The sequence below is a fragment of the Protopterus annectens genome, chromosome 4.part0, assembly GCF_019279795.1.
Source record: "Protopterus annectens isolate FY-2018-M chromosome 4.part0, PAN1.0, whole genome shotgun sequence".
Classification (NCBI taxonomy): domain Eukaryota; kingdom Metazoa; phylum Chordata; order Ceratodontiformes; family Protopteridae; genus Protopterus; species Protopterus annectens.
In genome coordinates, this window is record NC_056733.1 from 1,419,239,523 (window position 1) to 1,419,261,757 (window position 22,235).

Here is a 22,235-nt window from a genome sequence, read left to right on the forward strand (position 1 = left end):
CCCATCCACTCATCAAGATTCCTCTTGAAGAGAGTCAATGAGGGACTCTGCCTAACCTGGACTGGGATTTTATTCCAGAGTGAAGGGAGCCTCTGGGTTATGAATCTGTCCCTCCAGCATGTCCGATTTACTTCAGTGCTGAGGTTCAAGTCTCTCGAGCGTGTAGCTCGATGGGATTTGGATTTTCTGAGGTGCAGCATGTCCATTAATTCTGGGTTGGACATGGCTTTATACGTCAGGCACAGATCGCCTCTGAACAGGCGGTATGCCACTGAGTAGAGCTGGAGTTTCTTTAACCAGGCAGCATATGGCATCTGTTTGAGTCCTTTGATCCTCTTGGTGAGGTACTTTTGGGGTCTTTCCAGTTGCTGCAGGTGTCTGGTAAGGTACATCCCAAAAGGGGCATTGTACTCAATTATGGGCCTGATGAGGGATGAGTAAAGAGGCACGATGACCTCCCCTGATCTAGATGTGAATCCCTGCATGATTAGGTGGGCTATATAAAATGTTTTTCTAACCACTTTGGCCACGTGGTTGTCAAATGAGAGATTGCTATCAACTTGGGTCTCCAGGTCCCTAATTACTTCTTCTGTACTTAATGGATTACCACCTATGTGGTAATTTGTGAGCACTTTGTTTTGCCAAAGGGATGACTATACACTTTTTGGCATTTAGCTTGAGGCCATGGCTCTGGCACCAGTTGTCTGTTTCTATGAGGCCCTTTTGGAGGATGCTTGTGTCGGCTGGAGAGTCGATTATGGCGCCCAGTTTGCAGTCATCTGCGAACTTGGTCAGCCACAGTCCTTCCGTGTTGGCCTGTACCTCCGAGAAATATATACCGAACAAGAGAGGTCCCAGGACTGAGCCTTTAATTATAATATTAATTATAATTAATATTAATAATATTACTTATTTATTATTCATATACTAAAGATACATTGAAATTTAATGTTACAGAAAACCTACAAAAAAGTTATTTGAATTTTAATAATTATGATTACTGAAAAAACATAGTACACCAAACATTTTTTTTTACTTACTGCAAGATCAACCAAATGCAGCTTCCCCATACGGACATGCATATTTCCATCAACTCCTTTTTCACTGCACTCAATGGTGATGGTAAAAATTGCATGAGATCGAGAACTATGTTCGTTCATATTTGTAGCACCAACAGAACCTACACATTAATAACGATAATAAATAAAAGTTAAAAGTTACATTAGTGAACAGATAACAGACGGCTAAAGTTTGCCTCTACTTTTACAAGTATCACTCATTTGGAGGTAGCAGGAAGGCAGAAATGCAATAAACAGTAGAAATTGTTACAGACTCGGATGACCTACAAGGGAACTCTTCCTTGTAGATCTATGACTGAATTCATCCTCTGTTCTATTCCCATTTAGCATTTACTTTCAGATCCTCCCATGCTTATAGGCAAGGCCATCCTACTTCAGCAAACACTGTGGCATCACATCCTGTGCAGGGGACTGCACCTAGCCAGAATATGCCATTTTAGTACCAAACACTCAGCATGCATACTTTCTGTAAATTCAAAACAATGAAGATGGGACATGCTACAATGTTTTTCACCCACTTACAGATCATTCTCTACAGTACAGAAAGAATAAAGAGCCATCTGGCCACAGAGGGATGGTGAGAAGGTATCTGGGACCCATTAAAATGGGTCCTCCTTGTAGATCAATTGATATGGTTAGGCTGTATCTGTAGTACCCAACACTCAAACTCTTCTGGGTGAGTCTTTGACTGAGCAGAATCCTAAACAATAAATCCACTACATTAGAAGAAATAAGATAACAGCCAACACACCAAACAATGAGACTATTAAATGCTAAAGTACCAAGGTAAAAAAAGAAATCCAACTCAAGGAGTCAAAGACCAGATAATAATGACTAGTAAAGGCATGAACCAGAAAATAAGGCTATGATGCACAGATGGCTGTAATGGAGACATTATGGAAGCAAGCAAGCACACCTCTAGAGTACTAACACTTAACTGCAGACTTTTCAAATACGTATTAGAGTATACAAAAGCAAAATATAATGCAGCTGGCAATCCACATGCAGCTCTAGAACAAAACTCAAAGGGCAAATCTATGAGTCTATTGGCAGGTTCTCTTCACAAGGGATACAAATTGCTGAGCAAGTGAAGCTTCTGTCTATGGTGCACTAACAGATGCACATTACCTTGCTGAACAGTGGGGTATGACTCTGTGTCACCTTGCTTGTTCAGGAAACCTACAATAGACTGAATGCTGGAATGAACAAGGACAGGTCAAAGAAGCAGTTTGCCTGTGGGGCCTTTAGGGCCAGAAGTATCTCTTGTAGCTATAAGTTGGTTGATGTAGGACCACCACCTACCCAAAAAAATGGGTTCAACCCCAGGAAAAGCTCACCTGAAAGTTCATGAGAAATGTCCCCACTCACGGCTGTAGTATCACTGCTTTGACAACATGAAAAGCTCAATGAGCATGTGGTGGCTCAGCATTCACTGGTACTCAATGGTCAAGTGTAATACCCACATCCACAGGCACACAAATGTCATGGTGGCCAACAAGTGCAGATGGGTACACAATTGGACTCTCTACTGCATTCTCCTTCAAATTGCCAGATGCATGATCTCCTGGATCCTCAACTCAACCAGGGACGATCAACATCAGAGTTTAATGCTTCATTTGTCATGAAAGCATTCCTCTGAGATGGAATTAGAAAAAAAAAAAACTTCCCCATATATGGTCACCACTGAGTCAACATCTGACACTACAGTAGAACAGGAACTATTAACAGATCATCATCTGGGGTACAGGAAGCATACAATGTTCCTGTTCTTACAAGATTCTCTCACCTTGGAACACACCAAGTAAACATTCTAAGTGCACATAAAACACCAGATGACATCAGTATGCACTGCTAGTGGTACCTGCTCGACAGAAAGAAACCTCCAGTGCTGACCCCAAAATCATAAATGTTAAAATGCACTGATCATGTTCACTGCCCCATCCTGGCACCCTGCTGTAGCACAGATATGGTCCATCTGCTACTTGGCATACAAGCTGAAGCCATCCAGAATGGAAAATAAATATTCTGTCTCCTTTTGAAGCAGAAAAAGGCAAGCGTACAACCCTTGGCCAAACTTTGAAGGAAGGCCAACCTCAAGGACTTCTTTCTAGATTAGTGTAATGGGCTGTCCTGGAAACAATGAAAACAGCTTGGCCTCTACTCAAAAGTTTTCCTGGAAGGGAACCTAAATACTCTATAAGATGTAGACAACTGTGATCTTGTCTAGATCCCAAAGGTAACTGATGACAGCTCTCCAACTGGGACCAAAGACAGCCCTATACAGTTGTTAAAACTGTGAAGAAATTACCATTGGCATCATCATCTTGGAAGGGCATGATATGGGACAGATAACTGCCTCAGTATGGGAGGAGGCTTCATTTTCTTAGCAGGATGGCTGGGCCCAGGAAAAAATGTGGAGAGGGTTGAAATGTGCTCGTAGATTTCTCCCACACTGGAGATTAACTTTTGAACAGGAACCAGGCTGTCTACCAGACTCTGGCAAAACTTGTCAAACAATTTCTCCTATAAAACAGGCATCCAGGAAGGCCTGTCTGATCTCATTATTAATACAAAAAGCAAAAGCTCTGGAAGCACAAGTAGCTGCAACCGTGTCTCTATTTCACTAGTTAAACTTTTGCAGATACAAACTATTTCTTCAGGCATCCAGGATCTGGGAAAGTTTAACTTGCAAAATAAAGAGAGACAGCTGCAGCTACTCGTGGTTCCAGAGCTTTTGCTTTTTGTACTACTTTTACATTACTGTCTCTGGATTTGTACCCAAAGTATTTTTTCTGCGATCTTATTATTAACACAGGACAACCTCATCTAGGTCATCCTGTGCAGACATACACCTGAGCATGCTGCATTAACTATATCACTAGCACAGTGAAAACTATACCATGTCAAAGCCCACTCAGAATGGAAGACTGAGTTTGGAACACTAACTACAAATCCCAGATTCACAGGGGGGGGAGCTGACGTTGTGGGCCATAATTAATAAACACCTGAAAATGTATTTGGAAGGGACAGAGGCAAAAGTTACTGGGATTCATTGTTTTCCCCATAGAATAGGGTGGCTTAGGCTTACCTGATTTGAAGGAATACTTCAGAGCTACACACTTAAGACTCCTACATAACACAAACTGAAGATGTCAAATCAAAGCTGAAAGAAATGACGTTGAAAAGGGAAGGTAGGATTTTGAATGCAGACCCTTAAGAAGAATAAAACTATACAGAATATTATAAGAACTATGTCAGCAAGGGAATGGAGAAAGTAGATTCCCCCAGTAGGAATTACTGCAAGTATTGGCATAAAAAGCAGGGAAGAGGGAGCTGGAATTTACTGGAGCAAAGTAGCAAATATTCTGACAGTAAATAGCTATGGATGGAAAGATAACATAGTGGGATGTGGCCAAGAAAAAGTTTGGCCTGAGGGTTGAAGACTGCCTTCCCCAACAGGGATCAATACCAGAGTACAGGCAAAGAAAAAGGGATATGGGAGTGTTAAGTGAAAAACCAGCTCTGATTGAGTTATGGCTGGGTTAAGAACAGAAGCTGCTGTTAAAAATGGGATAATTAGTAGGGCATATAAAATAATGTAAGAAAAATACAGGTAACTTTACCATAACACTAGTTGTTCGAATGAGAACTGTAGCATTAGCATATGTTATCCTGCTAAGGCCATAAGAGCTAGCCAGCTTCCAAGTTGAGCTGACTAAAAGTCAGGCCTGGGTGCCAAGTACTTCAGAGTTTTTATGCCAAGAGAGAGAAAGAGACAAAGAGAGAGAGAGACTAATGCTTAAGCTCCAAAGACAAAGTTAGGAAAATAATACTAAATGTCCACATCCTGGCATAACAAAATACTAAAATAAGGGGAATGGAGGAAATGAGTAGCTACTGTAGCAGTGATCATTCAGATATCTATTGTTGTTCCAAGTTGACTTATACAACTGTACTATGTTCTTCGTAAGGATCACTGCTATAGTATCCTAAATATAAATAATACGTAGATTACCATAGTTTAACATGACGGATGGGTGGTATGACCAGGACCCAGGAGCCCCTGGAGAATGGTTCCAGCAAAGCCTCTTCCAGACACACAGAAGGAAGCTAGTTTATAGTGCTTTGTAAGTGTGTACAGGGGACCAGGTTGCTGCATCTAAAAAGCAACCATTTCCACAAAGACCACAGACGAAGCCAAGGCCCAGGTAGCATGAGTCGTGACTCTGCCTGGAATGGTTTGGTTGTGCTAGGTATAACAAAAAGGTTATAGCAAGAGGTAACCACTTGGAAAAATCTGTTTTGACAAAGGTTGTCCTTTTTTCACCTTCATAAGAAACAAAAACCTACTATCACAAGTTCTGAAAGATTTTGGTCTGTCAAAACAGTACTAGAGTTGTCTGTGGACATCCAAGGTACGGAGAAACCTTTATCCCTCATTTTTCGGTTGTCTTAAGTAAACCCAGGCATCACTTTATGCATAAATGAAGAATTAGTTCTTAAGTCCTACCATTGTGAAAAATGAGATAAGGATGACTCACCATGACAGCTAGCAACTCAAATACTCTTCTTGCAGAAGTTAGCGCAATCAATACGACTTTTTCATGTCAACAATCTCAATCAGACTGATGAGCTGGTTCAAATGGAGCAAAAATTAGTTTTTCTGTGACAAAATTAAGATCCCTAGGAGGAGCTATCTGTTTTTAGGGGGCTTAGTATGCAACATCCCTTTCAAAAATATTTTCACATGAAGATGCTTTGAAAGGTGGAGATCCATAGGTGGACATGCTGCAATGACTGACAAATGAACCCTGACTAAGGAGCAAGGCAAGCCCATAGGCTAGTAACCCCTACAAATAACGTACAACCAGAGAAACACCAGCCCTGAATGGGTGCAGCTTCTGTTCTTGGCACCAACCACAACACCTTTTCCATTTACTAATAAATGATTTTCTATTAGAAAGTTTTATTGCCTAGATTAACATCCAGGCAGTCAAATGTAAATGTTTGGGGTTGGAATTTATCTTTTGTGAGAAAATCCAGTATGTGAGGAAGCGTGTGATAATTACCCCTGGTCATTTAAAAAAATACAGAATCACTGTTGCCTGGGCAGTAGTAATTCACCACAGTGATCTTTGGGGAGCTCTTCTGAATCTTCAAAATGACCTCGGATATTAGTGGAAATGGTGAAATAGAATACAGGAATATTCCTGTCCAAGGGGAAAAAAAAGCATCTATCGTCAGACTTTCTTGCATGGAGTCCTGGGCAGAGGCAGAAAGATCTATTTGACGTATTCCCCAGAGTTGGATCAAATCTTGGAAGATCCACTGATTCAGTTTCCATTCACGAGGGTCTGTCCTGGTCTTCCTCAGCTTGTCGGCCATACAGTTTTGTGTAGAACAAAAACACCAAAAATCAGGAGAAAACCGGGCCATACAGTTTTGCTCTGATGGTATGCAAGATGCCTGTAGAATGAGATTGTGCTGTGAAGTTATATCCCAAGCTACCATGGCTAGTCTGCACAGAGTGTGAAATCTGTTTCCCCCTTGCTTGCTTACATACCACATCACTGTGGTGCTGTCTAAACACACTTGTAGAGTTTTCAGGGTCCAGAGGTGAAGAGTTAACAGTATTTATAAGATCTAACATCTCTTTTATGTTTTGGTGTCTTGGTCCATCATTTTTGACCAAACACCCTGCATTTTTATTCTCATAGACGCTGCTTTCCAAGCAAAGTCTGAAGTATCTGTTGTGGCTGACCATGATGTTGGAGCAGGAAGGGAGAATTTGAGACCTGGATTCTGAGAAATTTTGATATCCTTACCATAAAACCTCCCTTTTCATAAACCCCAAAACTGGAACCAGAAATGCTGGGGGATGCTAGACCATAAAGATTTCAGATACCACTGCATTTTTCTTGTGGAATCTTGCAAGATGTATCATGAGTACCACAGAAAGCCAATAAACTTAGAATCCTGAGGAATTCCACAGCTGAGATGGCAGTCTGAGTGAAAAAAATCAGGAATACATCTAAATGCAGATTTTTTTTTTCCTGGGGAAGCAAGGCTCTTTGAACTGAACTGTCCAGAAGACACCCAAGAAATGAATCCTATGAAAAAATGTCAGATGAGACTTCTGGATGTTCTCCTGAAATCTCAGCCTCTGTAGGAAATCCCTTAACAAAGTGAGAGACTCCTGACACTTGGGACTCTGCAAAGATAAGAAAGTCTAAATAAGGAAAAATGTGGATAGTCTGCAGTAGGCTATTACAGGAGCTAGACACTTTGGGAATACCCTTGCAGCATTAGATAGATAAAATGGTGATGCAGAGAATGGATAATGTGATTCAGACACAGAAAACCTTAATAAACATCCAAAATCTAGATTTACAGGAATATGATGGTATGCATATTTTAACTCTAAGATCACATAACTCAAATGGGGAATAAGGAGCAATAAGTTGTGGAGACACAGCATTATGAATATGGGTATTAGCACAAACAGGTAAACAATTCAGAACTGTTCTCCAAGAACCCTCTTTCTTAGGCATCAAAAACATCAGTGAATAAAACCTTTGCCTAACTAACTGAGGAGCGGGGATATGCTGAATGAGAGGAGGGAAAAGAGAAATTTGGTCTGGTTGTGAGGAGGAATCCCCAGAAAAGGTGGGAGAGACTCCCTCTGCCATCTGTAAATGATGGATTACTATCAGAACCCATCTGTTTGAAACTGTTATCAAAAACAGAAATGGAGGTTCTGATTTTCTGGAAGGGAAGGGAGGGGGGAGTCCTTTAGACAGTCATTCAGACATAGCTTGTCCATTATTCTGGGGGGGGGGGTTCTGATTTCTTTTTGGAACCTCCTTGCCACTGTTTTTTCAAATGTTTGCTTACTACCAGCCTGCTGAATCTGTTTATTTTGCTTTTTAAAAGGGCTGTAGAGGGAGCACTGAATCCCTTGGCAAACTTAAGAAAGGAAGGCTGAAAAATGTGAGAGATCCATTGAATCAGCTTTTCTTTCTCATCATAATTTTTAACGACCTCTGCAGCAGAAGGCCAATAAACATGGTCTCTACCCAATGGAGAAATAAAACTTTTATTCTTGATATCCTCGAGGAGGTTCTGAAAATCAAGCCACCTCATAACAGCAGCCCTGGAAATGGCATCAGCAGAATCATATGCACACTTCAAGCAGTGGGTAGTCACCTGAGGCACAGAACCAACCAAAGTACAGAAACCAGATTTGTCCACACAAGAAGAAACAGATGCCAACATATTCTTCATATTCTCACAAAAGGTGAGAAAAAACTTCTAAATATGAGCTTGATAGGAGAATACTAGCAGAGAGCTCTCTCTTCAGCGTCAGGAAAGCTCCGGAGGGCCTGGTGCCCAAACCAGACTTTCAGTCAGCACAACTTGACATGACTGACAGTTTGGGTGCCTGCCCTGATGCTTTGGAAGCTGGCTGGCTGTTACATCCTTAACAGGATATAACCCATAAAGCTTAGACTATTGCAGCAGTGATCCTTATGAAGAGGAACATCTATGAGAATTAATCGAAAGAGATTAGAAAAAGCTGGGAGATGAGAATGGAATGGCAATATACAGAGGAATGTGGGAGGACATTTGCATGGTTCCCAATAGAACAAATTCTAGAAGGTTTAGGATTTTTGTGTGGAAATGTTTGCATAGGTATTTTTATTCCTTGATGCAGATTTCAGACAATTTGTCCTCAGGTAGACAGGAATGTAAAGGTGCGACATAAAAGAGTGGAGTAAATTGGAAATATGTTTTTTGGGAATGTAACAAGTTGACAGAATTTAAAAATTCACTACAGGGTACTTTGTCAGATGTGCTGGGGTGCAACTGATTGTAAGTTAAAGACATTATTCTTTTGAGCTGGGATATTGAAAATGAAATGTCTAAACAAACTCAGTAAGGTCTAGCTAACTTTAATATAACTGCCTATAAAATCAAAATCAAAATCTAAACCAATAAGGCCTTGCAAATTATAATGCTACTGGCTGGCTAAAAAGCAATTACTAGCAAATGGAAATCAAAATCTAATCAACCTAAGTACTGAATGTTGTAAAGGAAATAAAAGAATTAGAGGTGGAATGTGTAGAAACCAGAAGGAGCAAACTACATAGAAATAAATTAAATTTGTAGGAACAATACATGCAGAATAATATTCAGGAGGAGGAGTTAAATTTCAGGGAAGGCAGGACCTGGACAATGTAATATTCAAGAGCAAGTACAGTTTTGGAAAATCTTACCATAACATTAGAGGTCTTTCCCTTTACTGTTGCAGTATTATTTACTATAGGCATCTCCCGCTTAGGATAGCCAGAAAGCCTTATGATTCTTGTACGTGCCATGCATCACACATATGCTCCTCACACTGGATGTACGGCATAAAAATGGCATACGGATGCAGTCACCTAGAAATGAACTGCCCCAGTATAAAACAATATCCCTGGGCCAAAGGAGTCCATGCACATCCAGGAGGAGAAAATGCAAAAGAAAAAGGGGAGACCCAAAGCCAGAAGGGAATTCAAAGCAAAAGCCAGAACAAACAAGAGGAGGTCGGAGGGAGGGAGACAATACAGCAACAGTGAAGAGAAGAGCATCTAATATTATGATAAGATTTTACACAACCGTACTACGTCTTTCTGTATCACTGTTGCACTAGTCTTTACTATAGGGAGAGTAAAAAAAACTCAAGAAACAGAAAAGGAGGTGGAATGCTGAAAAGAGCCCTCAACAAACCCATACAAAATGGTTCTAGCAAAATCTGAAAAGAATAACAAAAAAATGGCCTTAGATATCCAGGAGGAGATGGTTTGCTTAGAAACAGCCAAAATCAAAGACCTGTGATAGAAAAAAAAAAAAAAAAGCTGGTCAGACTTGCAAATGGCCTTCGTTTTTACCCAAATAGTACCCAAGCTGTCTGTGCAAATCCAGCATATGCAAGACCCTCTCAACAGCAGATCAGTATGACAGGACACCGTGTCCCTGTGAAAAAACAAAAAAGGAAGAATGGCCATAAGCCCTGAAGCTCAGAAACCCTTCCAGCAGAAGTAACAGCGAGCAACAAGACAGTCTTCAAGGTATAATGTTGCAAAGAAGCAGAACCTGCAGGTTCACAAGGAGCCCGAGTTAATTTTTTCTAAAACAAAATTAAGGTCCCAAGGAGGAGGAACACATTTACTTGGAGGCCTAAGATGTAGGACATCTTTAAGAAATTGTTTGACCTCAGAACAAGAAACCAAGGGAAGATTCAAGGGCAGACAAGTAGAAACTGCTAACAAATGGGCCTTCACTGAAGAACAGACCAAGCCAGACTGGAGCAACTCGTACAAATAGGGCAGGATTAAAGGGACCCCCCACTGAAAAAGGGTCCTGGTTATGAGCATGGCATATGAGTTTCTTCATCTCCTGTAAAACCCTAAGCAGGCCCTCCAGAAAAGAGGTGACTGAAAATCATCTAAACAATATCATCCACAGTGTCAGTTGAAGAGCAGACAAGTGAGGATGAATGAGAGACCCCTTGTCCTAATGAGAGGAGGTCCAACCGGTGAGGTGGCCAAATGCATTAAGAGGGAGAACCAATACTGTCTTGACCAAAAGGAAGTCACTAGCAATATTTTTGAGGAGTCCAGCTGAAGCTTCTGCAGGACTCTTGGAAGCAGAGAAAGAGGAGGGAAAGCACTTAGAAATATCCGCTTCTAAGGAAAAGAAAGGGCATTCATCCTTAACGCCAGATGGCATGGCACTGTGGAACAGATGAGAGGAGCTGCCTGTTCAGAGAGGAGGCAAAAAGATCTACCGAAGGAATACCCCACCGATGGGCGATGTCCAGAAATGCATTTCTGTGAAGCATCTATTCATAAGCCTGTGTTTTGGACCTACTCAAAGTGTCTGCCATTAGATTGTGCTCTGAAGGAATGCATACTGCCTGAAGAGTTTACTAATAACTGAGAGCCCCCTCCCAAGTCTGAAGAGCCATCCTGTAGAGGAAGTAAGAGTTTGAGCCTCCCTGCTTGTTGACTTATCACATCTCTGTAGTGTTGCCTGTGTACACCTTCAAGGGGCTTGGACAGAGCATGGGGGTGAAAATCTTGAAGGGTCAGAATCACAGCTCTCATCTCTGATGTTGGTATGGTCTCACTTCTGACTGGGGGGGGCTAGAGCCCCTGACATTTCAGGTGTCCACATAAAGCCCCCCACCCCATGTCTGACGCATCCGTGTACAGTTCTGGAGATGGGAATGGAGGTTGACACAACAGGCCTGAGTTGAGAGCAAAATGCTGAATCCACCACACAAATTCCTTTTTCAGACAAGGAAGGAGAGGTACAAGTGAACCTTTCGCACATGCAATATGGCCAGAGGGAGCACTGGAACTATGAGACCATGAATCCAAGGGCCCGAAGGAACAGACTGAAAGAAGGCCATCAATGGCAAAACCTTTGGAGGTGGAAGAGAGGTCAACATTGACACTATCTGAATCCTGCATCCCAGATACACATGATCCTGAAAGAGAGTCAGGATGGACTTTTGGAAGCTGATAGCGAACCGCAGACTTTGAAGAAGAGAGATGGTAAACTCCAGATCCCTGTAACCGGTGACTGGGAGAAGATGCCTGAAGCAACAGGTCCTCTAGACAAGGAAAAATCTGAATGCCTTGGAGCCTGCAGAAAGCAATCACAGCAGCTACGCATTTTCTGACTACCCTTGGGGCAGCTGAGTGGCCAAATGGCAAAGCAGAGAACTGAAAATGAGAGGAGAAAACATAGAAATGTACAAACTTCTTGAAAAGAGGGTGAATAGGGATATACAAAGCATCCTTCAGATCCAAACACACCAGAAAAGTCTGGGGTAGTAAAAGAGAAAACAGGGTTTGAAGAGTAAGCATCTAAAGAGAGGAAACTTTGAGAAAGGAGTTAAGCAGTGAGATATCCAGAATAGGTCTCCAAGTGCTCTCCTTTCGAGGAACCAAGAACATCCTGGAATAACTCTTTCCCACTTGGGAAGGGGGAACAGGCTGAATGGTTCCTTGTTTCAACAGGGACCATAAAACCTCCAAAAATGAGAACATTGCTCTAGAGAAGATCGAGGAATCCCTGAAAAAGGAGGGAAATGCTTCCTTACTATATTACGTGTATATATATATATATATATATATATATATATATATACACACACACACACACACACATGTATTTTACATATATATATATATATATATATATATATATATATATATATATATATATATACATATATATATATATATATATATATATATATATATATATATATATATACATATACACACACATATATTTATATATACGTATATATATATATATATATATATATATATATATATACACATACACACACACACACACACACACACACACACACACACACACACACACACATATACACACACACACACACACACACACACACACACACATTCCTAAGTTTACATAAACCCAGAGAACAGGAAGAAAATGATAGGAATTGCAGCATTCACGTTCTTGTTCTTCCCTAACAAAAAACAACAGCCTTTCAGTGAGAATGCTCTGAGCATTCACATCAAGTGTACAGTGACAAATTAGCATTATGTACTTATATTAACTTGGCATCTGTGTTGCCCGTTTTCATTCTTCGCGACTAATGGATCTAGGATATACAAGACTTCGGATCCAAAGCTGAAGCTCCTCCCTGTACCCATAATGCTCCATTCCATCCCAACTCCTCTGATCGAGTTTCTGCCCTACTGCCCACTGTACTATAGAGACTGGACAGACATAAGGAACATGCTGAGGCACAAACCAGGAACATTACCATGCAACAAAATTCAAAGATCCTTCAAGGAGGAACAGGGCCAGGGGATGGTTAGGAGGGAAGGGAAGGAAGAATGAAAATGGACAACACAGATAAGTTATTGTAAGTACATAACTTCTAAATCTGATGCTGCCCTTTTCATAGTTCTATACTAATGGGTCAGAGTCACCAGCTATGTAACTCTCAGGAGGCCCCTCAAGGAAGGACATGCCGGAGCACTGTCGAACCGAAGGAAGCTCTGCTTCTGGAGACAATGTCTACTTTGTAATGTATAACAAAGGTAAAAGTCTTTGACCAAGTGGCTGTGGTGTAGATATCATCAATGGAATTTCTTGAGGAGAAGGCAGAGGAAGTAGCCACAGTGGAGTGCACTCTAGGAGGATGAGGCAACTCCAAACCTTTTTGAGAATAAATCAGTGAAATAAGATCAGTAATCCATTTGGCCACAGTAATTGTGGATGCTGCCTGACCCAAGCAGTTAGGGGAAAAGGATACAAACAGCTGATAAGACTTCCTGTAGTGTACCATTCTGTGAAGATAAAAACGTAATTGCCAGTGGGCATTGCCCTTATTGGAAAAATATGGAAAGAAAATTGTATGAATTGGTTAATGTTATTCTCTACGGCCTATTTACACAAAAAGGAAGGGTTGGGTTCACAGAGATGCCCTATCCTTATGGGAAATAATGTAAGGAGGCCTAGCAGATAATGCCTGGAGTTCAGAAATTCCTTTTGCTGAAGTGATAGCTACCAAAAAGACTGTTTTCCAAGAAAGAAACTTCATGTTACATTTGTCCGCTGGTTCAAAGGATTTCTGAGTTAAACCCTGAAGGGCCACCATCAAATCCCAAGAGGACAGAGATCATCTATAGGAGGTCTAAGGAGAAAAATTCTCTTCATGAAAGCTTTACATAATCTGGAAGTGGTCAGAGAAAGGAATTAATTTCCAACAGGGAAGTTGGATATGGCTGCTAATTGAAGTTTAATACTACAAAAGCTAGCCCCTTCCTTAAAACGAATAGTGAGGAAAATAAAGATGGCCAAAGTAGGAGCTGAAAAAGAGTCAATATTCTCTTTGGAAGCCCATATAGAGAATCTTTTCCATTTGCTTCTGTAGACTTTCTTGGTGGAGGTCTTCTGGGAGGCCAAAATAATGTCACAAACTGGGGAAGCGAGCCTGGAACATCTTACTATCACTAGAAGTGGAGAAACCATGCAGTCAGCTTGAGGGTGTGCACACTGGGATGCTAAATTTCTGATGGGTGAGATAAGGGATCCTGAATGGGCACCAGTATCCATACAGGATATTTCAAGTGAGACCAGAGGAAGGGGAACCATACCTGTGGAGGCCAGAAGAGGGCAATGAGGATAACTGAGCTCTTCAGACTGCCTGCTTTCTGTAGAAACTTCAGCATAAGTGGAAGAAGGGGGTACACACAGAGGAGACCATGGGGCCAATCGTGAATTACAGCATCCCTCGGTGACTCCCCTACAGGGGGGATCAGTGCATAGTACTTGCTGCACTTCTTGTTGAAGGGAGAGCAAACAGGTTGAAACAAGGCTGGCCCCAGCAGCTGAAGATCATATTCACTACTGTTTGATGGACCACTCAGGAGGAATCAGAATGGACCTGCTGAGCCTATCTGCCAGTGCATTCATTTTCCCAGTATGTGCATTGCAATTAGAAAGCAATCTGAAGAAATTGTCTATTCCCAGACTCTCATGGCTTCTCTGCATAAAGGGTAGAAATGGGATCCTCCTTGTTTGTTGATGTACCAGACTACTGACATATTGTCTGTGTATATTGCAGTAGTCCATAGGGGGAGAACGTCCTGAAAGGCTTGCAACATTAGGAGGATTGCTTTTGTCTCTAGGACATTGATAAGTAACTTGATCTCCAAAGAGGACCATGTGTTCCCTTGAAATCCCCCCCCCCCCAAGTTGGGAAGTGTCTGTGGTCACTGTGGCTACTGGAGGAGGAAGAGAGAACAGCTTGCCCAAAAACAGGTCATCTGATTAGATCCACCATCTCATATGACATTTGCAAATTGGAGTCAGTCTGATGGGAACAAATAGAGACTGGTAAAGACTAGACCAATGTACCACCATGGGCCACTGGAGTATTCACGTGATGAACCTTGCAAGAGTGACTAGATTAATGGCAGTTGACATCAACCAAAGAGCTTGCAACACTAGTTTTGCTGGAGGGGATTGATGAAACAGTAACACCCACACCTGATTTCTCAAAGATGTGATTCAATGAAGGGGAAATGATGCAACTTGATTCATAGTATCCAGTTGAGTTCCTACAAATTCTAGAATCTGTACAGGAGTCAGGTTCGACTTGTCAATATTTATTACAAGGACTAGGGAGTTGGAGATCTAAAGCAAGTAATCCTGGGCTTGTAAACGTTGGGACAATGCGGAGCCAATCATCTAAACAGGGAAACACCTGGAATCCTTTGAGCCTTGGGTGAGCCACCATAGCTGCCATGCATTTGGTGAACACCCGGGGTGCTGTGGTGAGCCCAAAGGGCAATGCTCTGAATTGGTAGTGACTGGCACCCAGCCAAAAGCGCAGGTGCCTCCTGCTTTTTTCCCACTTTCTGAAATTTAAGAAAGTTCAGTTACAGATTTGCTGTTCTGAACTGTTTGTAAGTTTCTTGGAGGCCAGTGCTTGCTTGGGCTAAAGGGAAGTCTCTGTGCTCACCAGTGGTAGTGGTTAACACTGAGCAGCCTGCCTGTCCTTGTAGGAGTGGTTACTACCTAGAAGCTGTAGTTTTATTGGCCATTTTGGGTTAATTTCAAACTCCTTGATCTCTCTCTCTCTTAAAACCCTGCAACTCTCTTTTTGCGCGGTCTTGCGCACAGAGCAGCGTCGGGCAGTGCCGCTTAAACAGGTTTAAACTATTCCCGGCTCCACAAAGTCTGCTCTTCACTTTTTCCCTTAGAACTGCTCTAAATCTCAAAATAAGCATTCTATTTTCATTCTAAAGCCCTGCACTTGCTCGTACAAGTAATATCATAGGTAAACACTAATAAACTTAAGCACTACATCCTCCTATACTCCTTTTAAGCACTTGCTCCCTATTGGTTCTTTCTAATCAGTCAATAAGTAGTTCCCTATATTATTCAGGCATGTCCAAAGGTCAGTTTTGGGTTTACTCTCCAGTCCAGCTGGTGAATCTGGGAATCTTGAGGCAATGTTACAACTGCCTTATGTATACAGACCACCCTCTCCTCCTCCCAACAAGCTCAAATATATGAGAGATGCAACTATATAGCCAAACTGGAGGCTAAGCTCTCTCAACCCAGTACTGGCACAGCCTGTCAGGAGGAGAAGGTAACCACACACACCACAAATCCAGTCTCACATAGACCTATCGCATCAGCAAACCAAACACATAAACACACAAAAACATACTCGGAGGCTCTAAATAAAAATCTGCCTTAGCAGCAGAGACCTCCAAAGCAGACATCCAAGCAACCCCTACCACAAAACAATACCCACATAGCACATAGCTCACAAAGTCAGTGTACAACACAGTCGCAGCCCTTAAGGCTAAACAACACACCTAATGCACTTGTAATAGGTGACTCTATTGTCAGATACACTGACGTCCCACTCACCAGGCTGAACAAGGAGAAGGTCACTGTAAGCTGCCTGTCAGGTGCCAGGATCCGCTACATAACACAAGCACTCAGGTCACTCCAAAGTAAGTACAAATATGACTCAGTCATTGTCTATGCTGATGTGAATGACCTGAGACGTACCTCCCTGGACTACATGAAAAAAGACATAGAGGAGCTCTTTAATCATGTAGCCCAGGCCGGTATGACCCTGACCTTGAGTAGCATCTTACCCTCACCAAGAATGATGCCACAGTATAAAGACAAAATGATCAATTTCAACAATTGGCTGCAGTATTGGTGTCATTTGAAGGGGATCCAGTGTCTGTCAGCCTGGGATGACATGCTCGACAAGCCACGTTGCTTCGCTAGGGACAGCTTGTACCTGTCACCCCTGGGTTTTCGAATACTGGCAGAGGCTCTTGCCGCCCCCATAGTGCCTTTTTTAGGCAAGGCTCAAAAGACAAACCCACCTCCATAGACAACACAAAGAAAAAAAAGTTAAGGGTAATGCTGCTCAACGCCAGAAGTCTAAACCTCAAGATGCATGCACTCGAGACTCTCCTCATTATGGAGAATATCGATATCTGTGCAGTAACAGAAACCTGGTTCAAGGCTCCTGAGAGCACCCCAGCACTAACAGGTTATACTTCATGCCATGCTTTCTGGTGCCAAACCTTGGAGCGAACCACAAAAGGAGGAGGGTATCCATATTTATCAAAGATACCCACACCTCCAGGTTAGTGGCACTGCACGAAGCATCGAAGACCATCCATGTGCAACTAACAGTGGGCAAAACTGCCTTTCAGTTTGTAGCCTGCTACAGACCACCCTCCCAAACACAGGAACCTCACTCGGCTTTCCTGAGAACACTGGAGAATATGAAGGTCTCTCCGAACACCATTATATTGGGTGACTTCAACTACCCAAACATTGATTGGGAAAACTACTCAAGCCCAAACACCCTCGTCCAACGGTTCCTAGAATTTATAAACTCAAATGCTATGGAACAACTGGTCACCACTCCCACAAGAGGGGAAAACATATTGGATCTGGTCATCACCAACATGGGGTCTCTATGTTCCACACCAGAGGTATAACCCTCACTGGTAAGATCAGACCATAAACTAATCTCACTGGACATCCATATTCCATCCCCACCCCTATCCAAGGAAACCACGGTGAAGAACTTCTCAAAAGCAAACTTCACACTTCTCAAAACTGAGGTGGAATCCTTCAAAGCCCCCGGGCCAGTGGAAAATACGGCCCAAAATGCAGAATCCTTTACAAAACCATTCTATGGACACCTACAGGAATGCATGGAGCATGCTATCACAAATAAAACCAAGACTCACTCCTCCAAAGGCAAGAGACCTGTCTGGTGGACTCCGGCCATAAATAAGCTATAAACAGAAGGAGAAAGCTACTACATGATAGAGCAAAATCCCAAAAAGGGAAGGCATCTCTGATCAGTACTAGCAAGAAACTATGATCCCTCATAAAATCATCTAAGGCCAGCTTTGAAAGAAAAATTGCACAAGACACTAAAGATAATCACAAGGCCTTCTTTAGTTATGTCAGAAACCTGGGAAGCAACTCCCAGATATGCTCTGAGTTGGTGCAAAATGACAAAAAATACACTGAACCCACAGACATTGCCAACATCCTGGCAGAAAGGTTCAGTGCAAACTTCTTCCCCCCCAAAAGAGCAAATGTCTGTCCCAACAGAGTGCAGCCTTCCTGAGATCACAGATGCACAAGTAAGAGCTGCCCTCTCCAAAGCAAAAAACACAGCATCAATGGGACCAGACGGTGTCCCAGGCTGCGTCTTACACGAGCTCCAAGAACTAAACCCTCATATAAAGTCACTGTTCAATCTCAGCCTTACTACAGGATATGTACCCAAGGAATGGCGTACAGCAACAGTGGTCCCACTCCACAAAGGTGGTGCCACAACAGACCCCGGAAACTATTGCCCTATAAGCCTGAGTAGCGTGGTCTGCAAAGCTATGGGGCGTATCATCATGGAAATCATAAACAAAGACATTGGGAACCTCCAGAAACTGGATCCTACCCAATTCGGCTTTGTTAAGGGTAGATCTTGCCTCTTGAACCTGGTCGACTTCTTTGAAACAGTTACCAAAGTCATAGATGAAGGGAAGGTAGTCCACACAGCCTACCTGGACCTCGCAAAAGCCTTTGACACAATACCCACTAGGGCATCATAAATAAGCTCACCAGCTTAAATATCAACCTCTATGTCACAAGATGGGTTGCAAACTGGCTCAGGGATAGAACCCACATGGTCAGAATAGCAGGTGCCATGTCAGACTCTAAACCAGTTACAAGTGGCGTTCCACAAGGCTCAATCCTGGGACCTCTCTTGTTCGGTATATATTTCTCAGAGTTACAGGCTAACATGGGTGGACTATGGCTGACCAAGTTCGCAGATGACTGCAAACTGGGTGCCGTAATTGACTCTGTGGCTGACACAAGCATCCTCCAAAAGGGTCTCACAGAGACGGATAACTGGTGCTAGATCCATGGCCTAAAGCTAAATGCCAAAAAGTGCATAGTCATCCCCTTTGGGAAAAACAAAGTGCCCACAAAGTACCACATAGGTGGTAATCCATTAAGTACGGAAGAAGTAATTAGGGACTTGGGGACCCAAGTAGATAGCAATCCCTCCTTTGACAATTACGTTGCCAAAGTGGTTAGAAAGACCTTCTATATAGCCCAACTTATCATGAAAGGATTCACATCTAGATCAAGAGAGGTCATTGTGCCCCCCTACTCATCACTTATCATGCCCATAATTGAATACAATGCCCCATTTGGGATGTACCATAACCGGCACCTGCAGCAACTGGAAAGACCCCAAAAGTACCTCACCAAGAGGATCAAGGGGCTCAAACAGATGCCCTATGCAGCTCGGGTAAAGAAACCCCAGCTCTACTCAGTTGTGTATCGCCTACTCAGAGGCGATCTGTGTCTGACGTATAAAGCCATGTCCAACCCAGAATTAATGGACATGCTTCACCTCAGGAAATCCAAATCCCTTAGAGCTACACGCTCCAGGGACTTGAACCTCAGCACAGAAATAAATAGGACATGCTGGAGGGACAGATTCATATCCCAGAGGCTCCCCTCACTCTGGAACAAAATCCCAATCCATGTTAGGCAGAGCCCCTCACTGACCCTCTTCAAGAGAAATCTTGACGAGTGGATGGGAGATCATAAGTTTACCCCTGGGATCTCTTCTGTGTCCCTGCTTGACAGAGGTACAGTAAACTAACCTTAAAAGGGCTACCTTCTGTGACCTACTACACTGAGGCACAGTCAACTAATCTAAAAGGGTGGTGAAAGCCAAACACACACTGGCTAGGCTTATAAATGCCCTAGGGCAGATAGCCTAGTATCAACCTATGAACCTATGAGTGCCTGTCTACTTTAATAGGATAGTACGCATCCTGGAGATCTGTACAGCACATCCAACCATCCTGGTGCAGAAAAGGCAGGATGGACTGAACTCTAACCATTTGGAACCTTTCCTTTACATATCGATTCAGATTGCTTAGATACAGAATTGGTCTCTGATCTCCTGTTTCCTTTGGCACTAAAAAGAAGCATGAATAAGTTCTGAATCCTATTTGTCCAGTTGGGACCTCCTGGATGAATCTTTTTTTGTAGAAGCTTTTGAACCTCTTGAGCTGCATACTCCCTCTGACTGGGTGGAACATTGGGGAGTTTCTTCCTTGCAAAAGGAGGTGGAAGGGAAAAGGGAATGTAGTAACTTCTGGATATTATGCTTAGCACTCATGCATTGTTTGTAAGATTTGTCCAGGTGTCGGGAAACATGACCCCCGACTGCCTCCAGAGGTGGACAGTTGGGCAGTGCTTCAGAAGCGCTGACAGGGCCTATCAGAGAAGAAGTCTGAAGCCCTGATTCTGTAGACCCCCCCTCCGCCCCTGGGGTGATGTCTGCCATTAAATCCTCCTCCTCCTCTGCCTCTGGGGTACGTGTCCCCACACAGATCTTGAAAAGGTCTTTGAGATTTCCGGAAACACATTTTCTTATCACTTCTCTGGTGTCTACAGAATATTCGCTGTGGGGTAGAAAACTTGATTCCAATGGCAGACAGGGTCTTTACTTCCTGCTCACTGAAGGTAAGCATACCCTTCACTGATGGTCCCAACAAGGGAAAGCCATCAGAGGGGGCATTAAAAAAAGACACCTTGAAGGGTTCCGCAAAGTCACATAGCCTCATCCTGGCATGTCTCCTAGTGGCAAAGCCTGAACCAGCTGCTTATGAGGGACCCTCCACTGTGTGGGAAATCAGCCTCATCACTGAACTGGCAATAGACAAAAGAGTAGCCAGCTAGGGAGATACCTTCTTGAGACTCTCCACAGACATGGACGTGGCGAGAGAGTTGAAAAGCTCCTTGATCAAATCTCCCTCCTTAGTGCAAATGTGGCTGAGGCACAGATGCACTTTACAAATCTGTCCATCGCTCTAGGCTCCCTGTTCAGTGGATGGACAGAGAAGCACTTCTCGGCTAGCACCTTCTTAGTGGCTGCTGCCACAACTATGGCATCAACAGGGACACCTTTTCTAATGGGTTCTGTCTGAAGGAGGGACTAGAAATTTATTTGGGCATTTGGGGATGGGCTCAACAGTGTCTGGTTCCTTCCAAGCCTGGCAGGAAACTAGATCAATTAGTTCATCCACCAGGGTGTCACCCAAGACATAGATGGGCCAGCCCTGAAAGCCTCCAGGAACACAGACTCCTCAGAGAAAAGTGACTGGGAAGGCTAGCTACCCTTCTGTTTAAGGATTTCCAGAATGCCCCCAAAAGAGACGTCATCAGTTCGTGATCAATGGGATCTTTCCCCTCATCAAAGTCAGTGTCTTCAGTGAGAGACTCCATAGAGGAGTCTATGTGCCTCCTCTTTCAAGTTTTCTTCCATGAAACCTCTTCTGTGGGGTGTTTGGACAGGTGTTGGAAGAACGGGGGGGGGTCCCACTGGGGTGTGAAGTGTGGAGGAATACGGCAGCTGTCTGACCCTGAGGAGCAGAAATGATGGGCTCAGAGCTCAGACCCGATGAGTGGCGAGGGGTAGGATGGGAGACTAAAGAGCATGGCTCTCTATGCAGAGAGAAAGCCCTTTTTACAACCTGAAAAGTTGACAGACCCAGGGAAACCTTCCCCTCCTCCTCAGAGCCGTAACAGCCGAAGGAAGGAAGGTCATGGCAAACCCTGGATCAGAGCCCTCCAGAGAAAATAAGACCCAAGCTGTCCCGGGCCGAGGCACCAAGAGGAAGGGAAGGATCTGACAAAATAGGACCTGAACCCAACCCCTCAGATCCAACACTGACCTTTTGGATCAGAGACCCACCATGATCCGACGTTGTTAGAGCAGGTCTGGCCAGGGTTACCATCGGAGTCAAGGAAGGGAGCTTCTCTGGATCTGATGTCGAAACTCTTGGATATCTAGGATCCTGGGACACTGAAACCATGGGTCTGATCAGTGAAGATGACAGCAATGGTAGGGCAGGTGTGCCCAAGGATGCGGGAGAAGATGGAGCTGGTAGGACCCCCATCTGGATCTGAGTACTAAGGAATCTACATATCATCCCGTCAATGTCAGCCTCAGATAAGCTCCTT

The 22,235-nt window shown here is 43.2% G+C and overlaps 1 protein-coding gene across 2 annotated transcripts in view; it reads right to left on the reverse strand.

Moving 5' to 3' along the window:
• The window catches only part of KIF3A (kinesin family member 3A), a 1,506,491-nt gene that overhangs the window by 979,135 nt on the left and 505,121 nt on the right, over positions 1-22,235 (reverse strand). For both annotated transcript variants that reach the window (XM_044069250.1, XM_044069251.1), the window contains exon 6: positions 1,041-1,180. In XM_044069250.1, the coding sequence (XP_043925185.1) occupies positions 1,041-1,180 (140 nt within the window). The remainder of the gene's footprint in view (positions 1-1,040; positions 1,181-22,235) is intronic.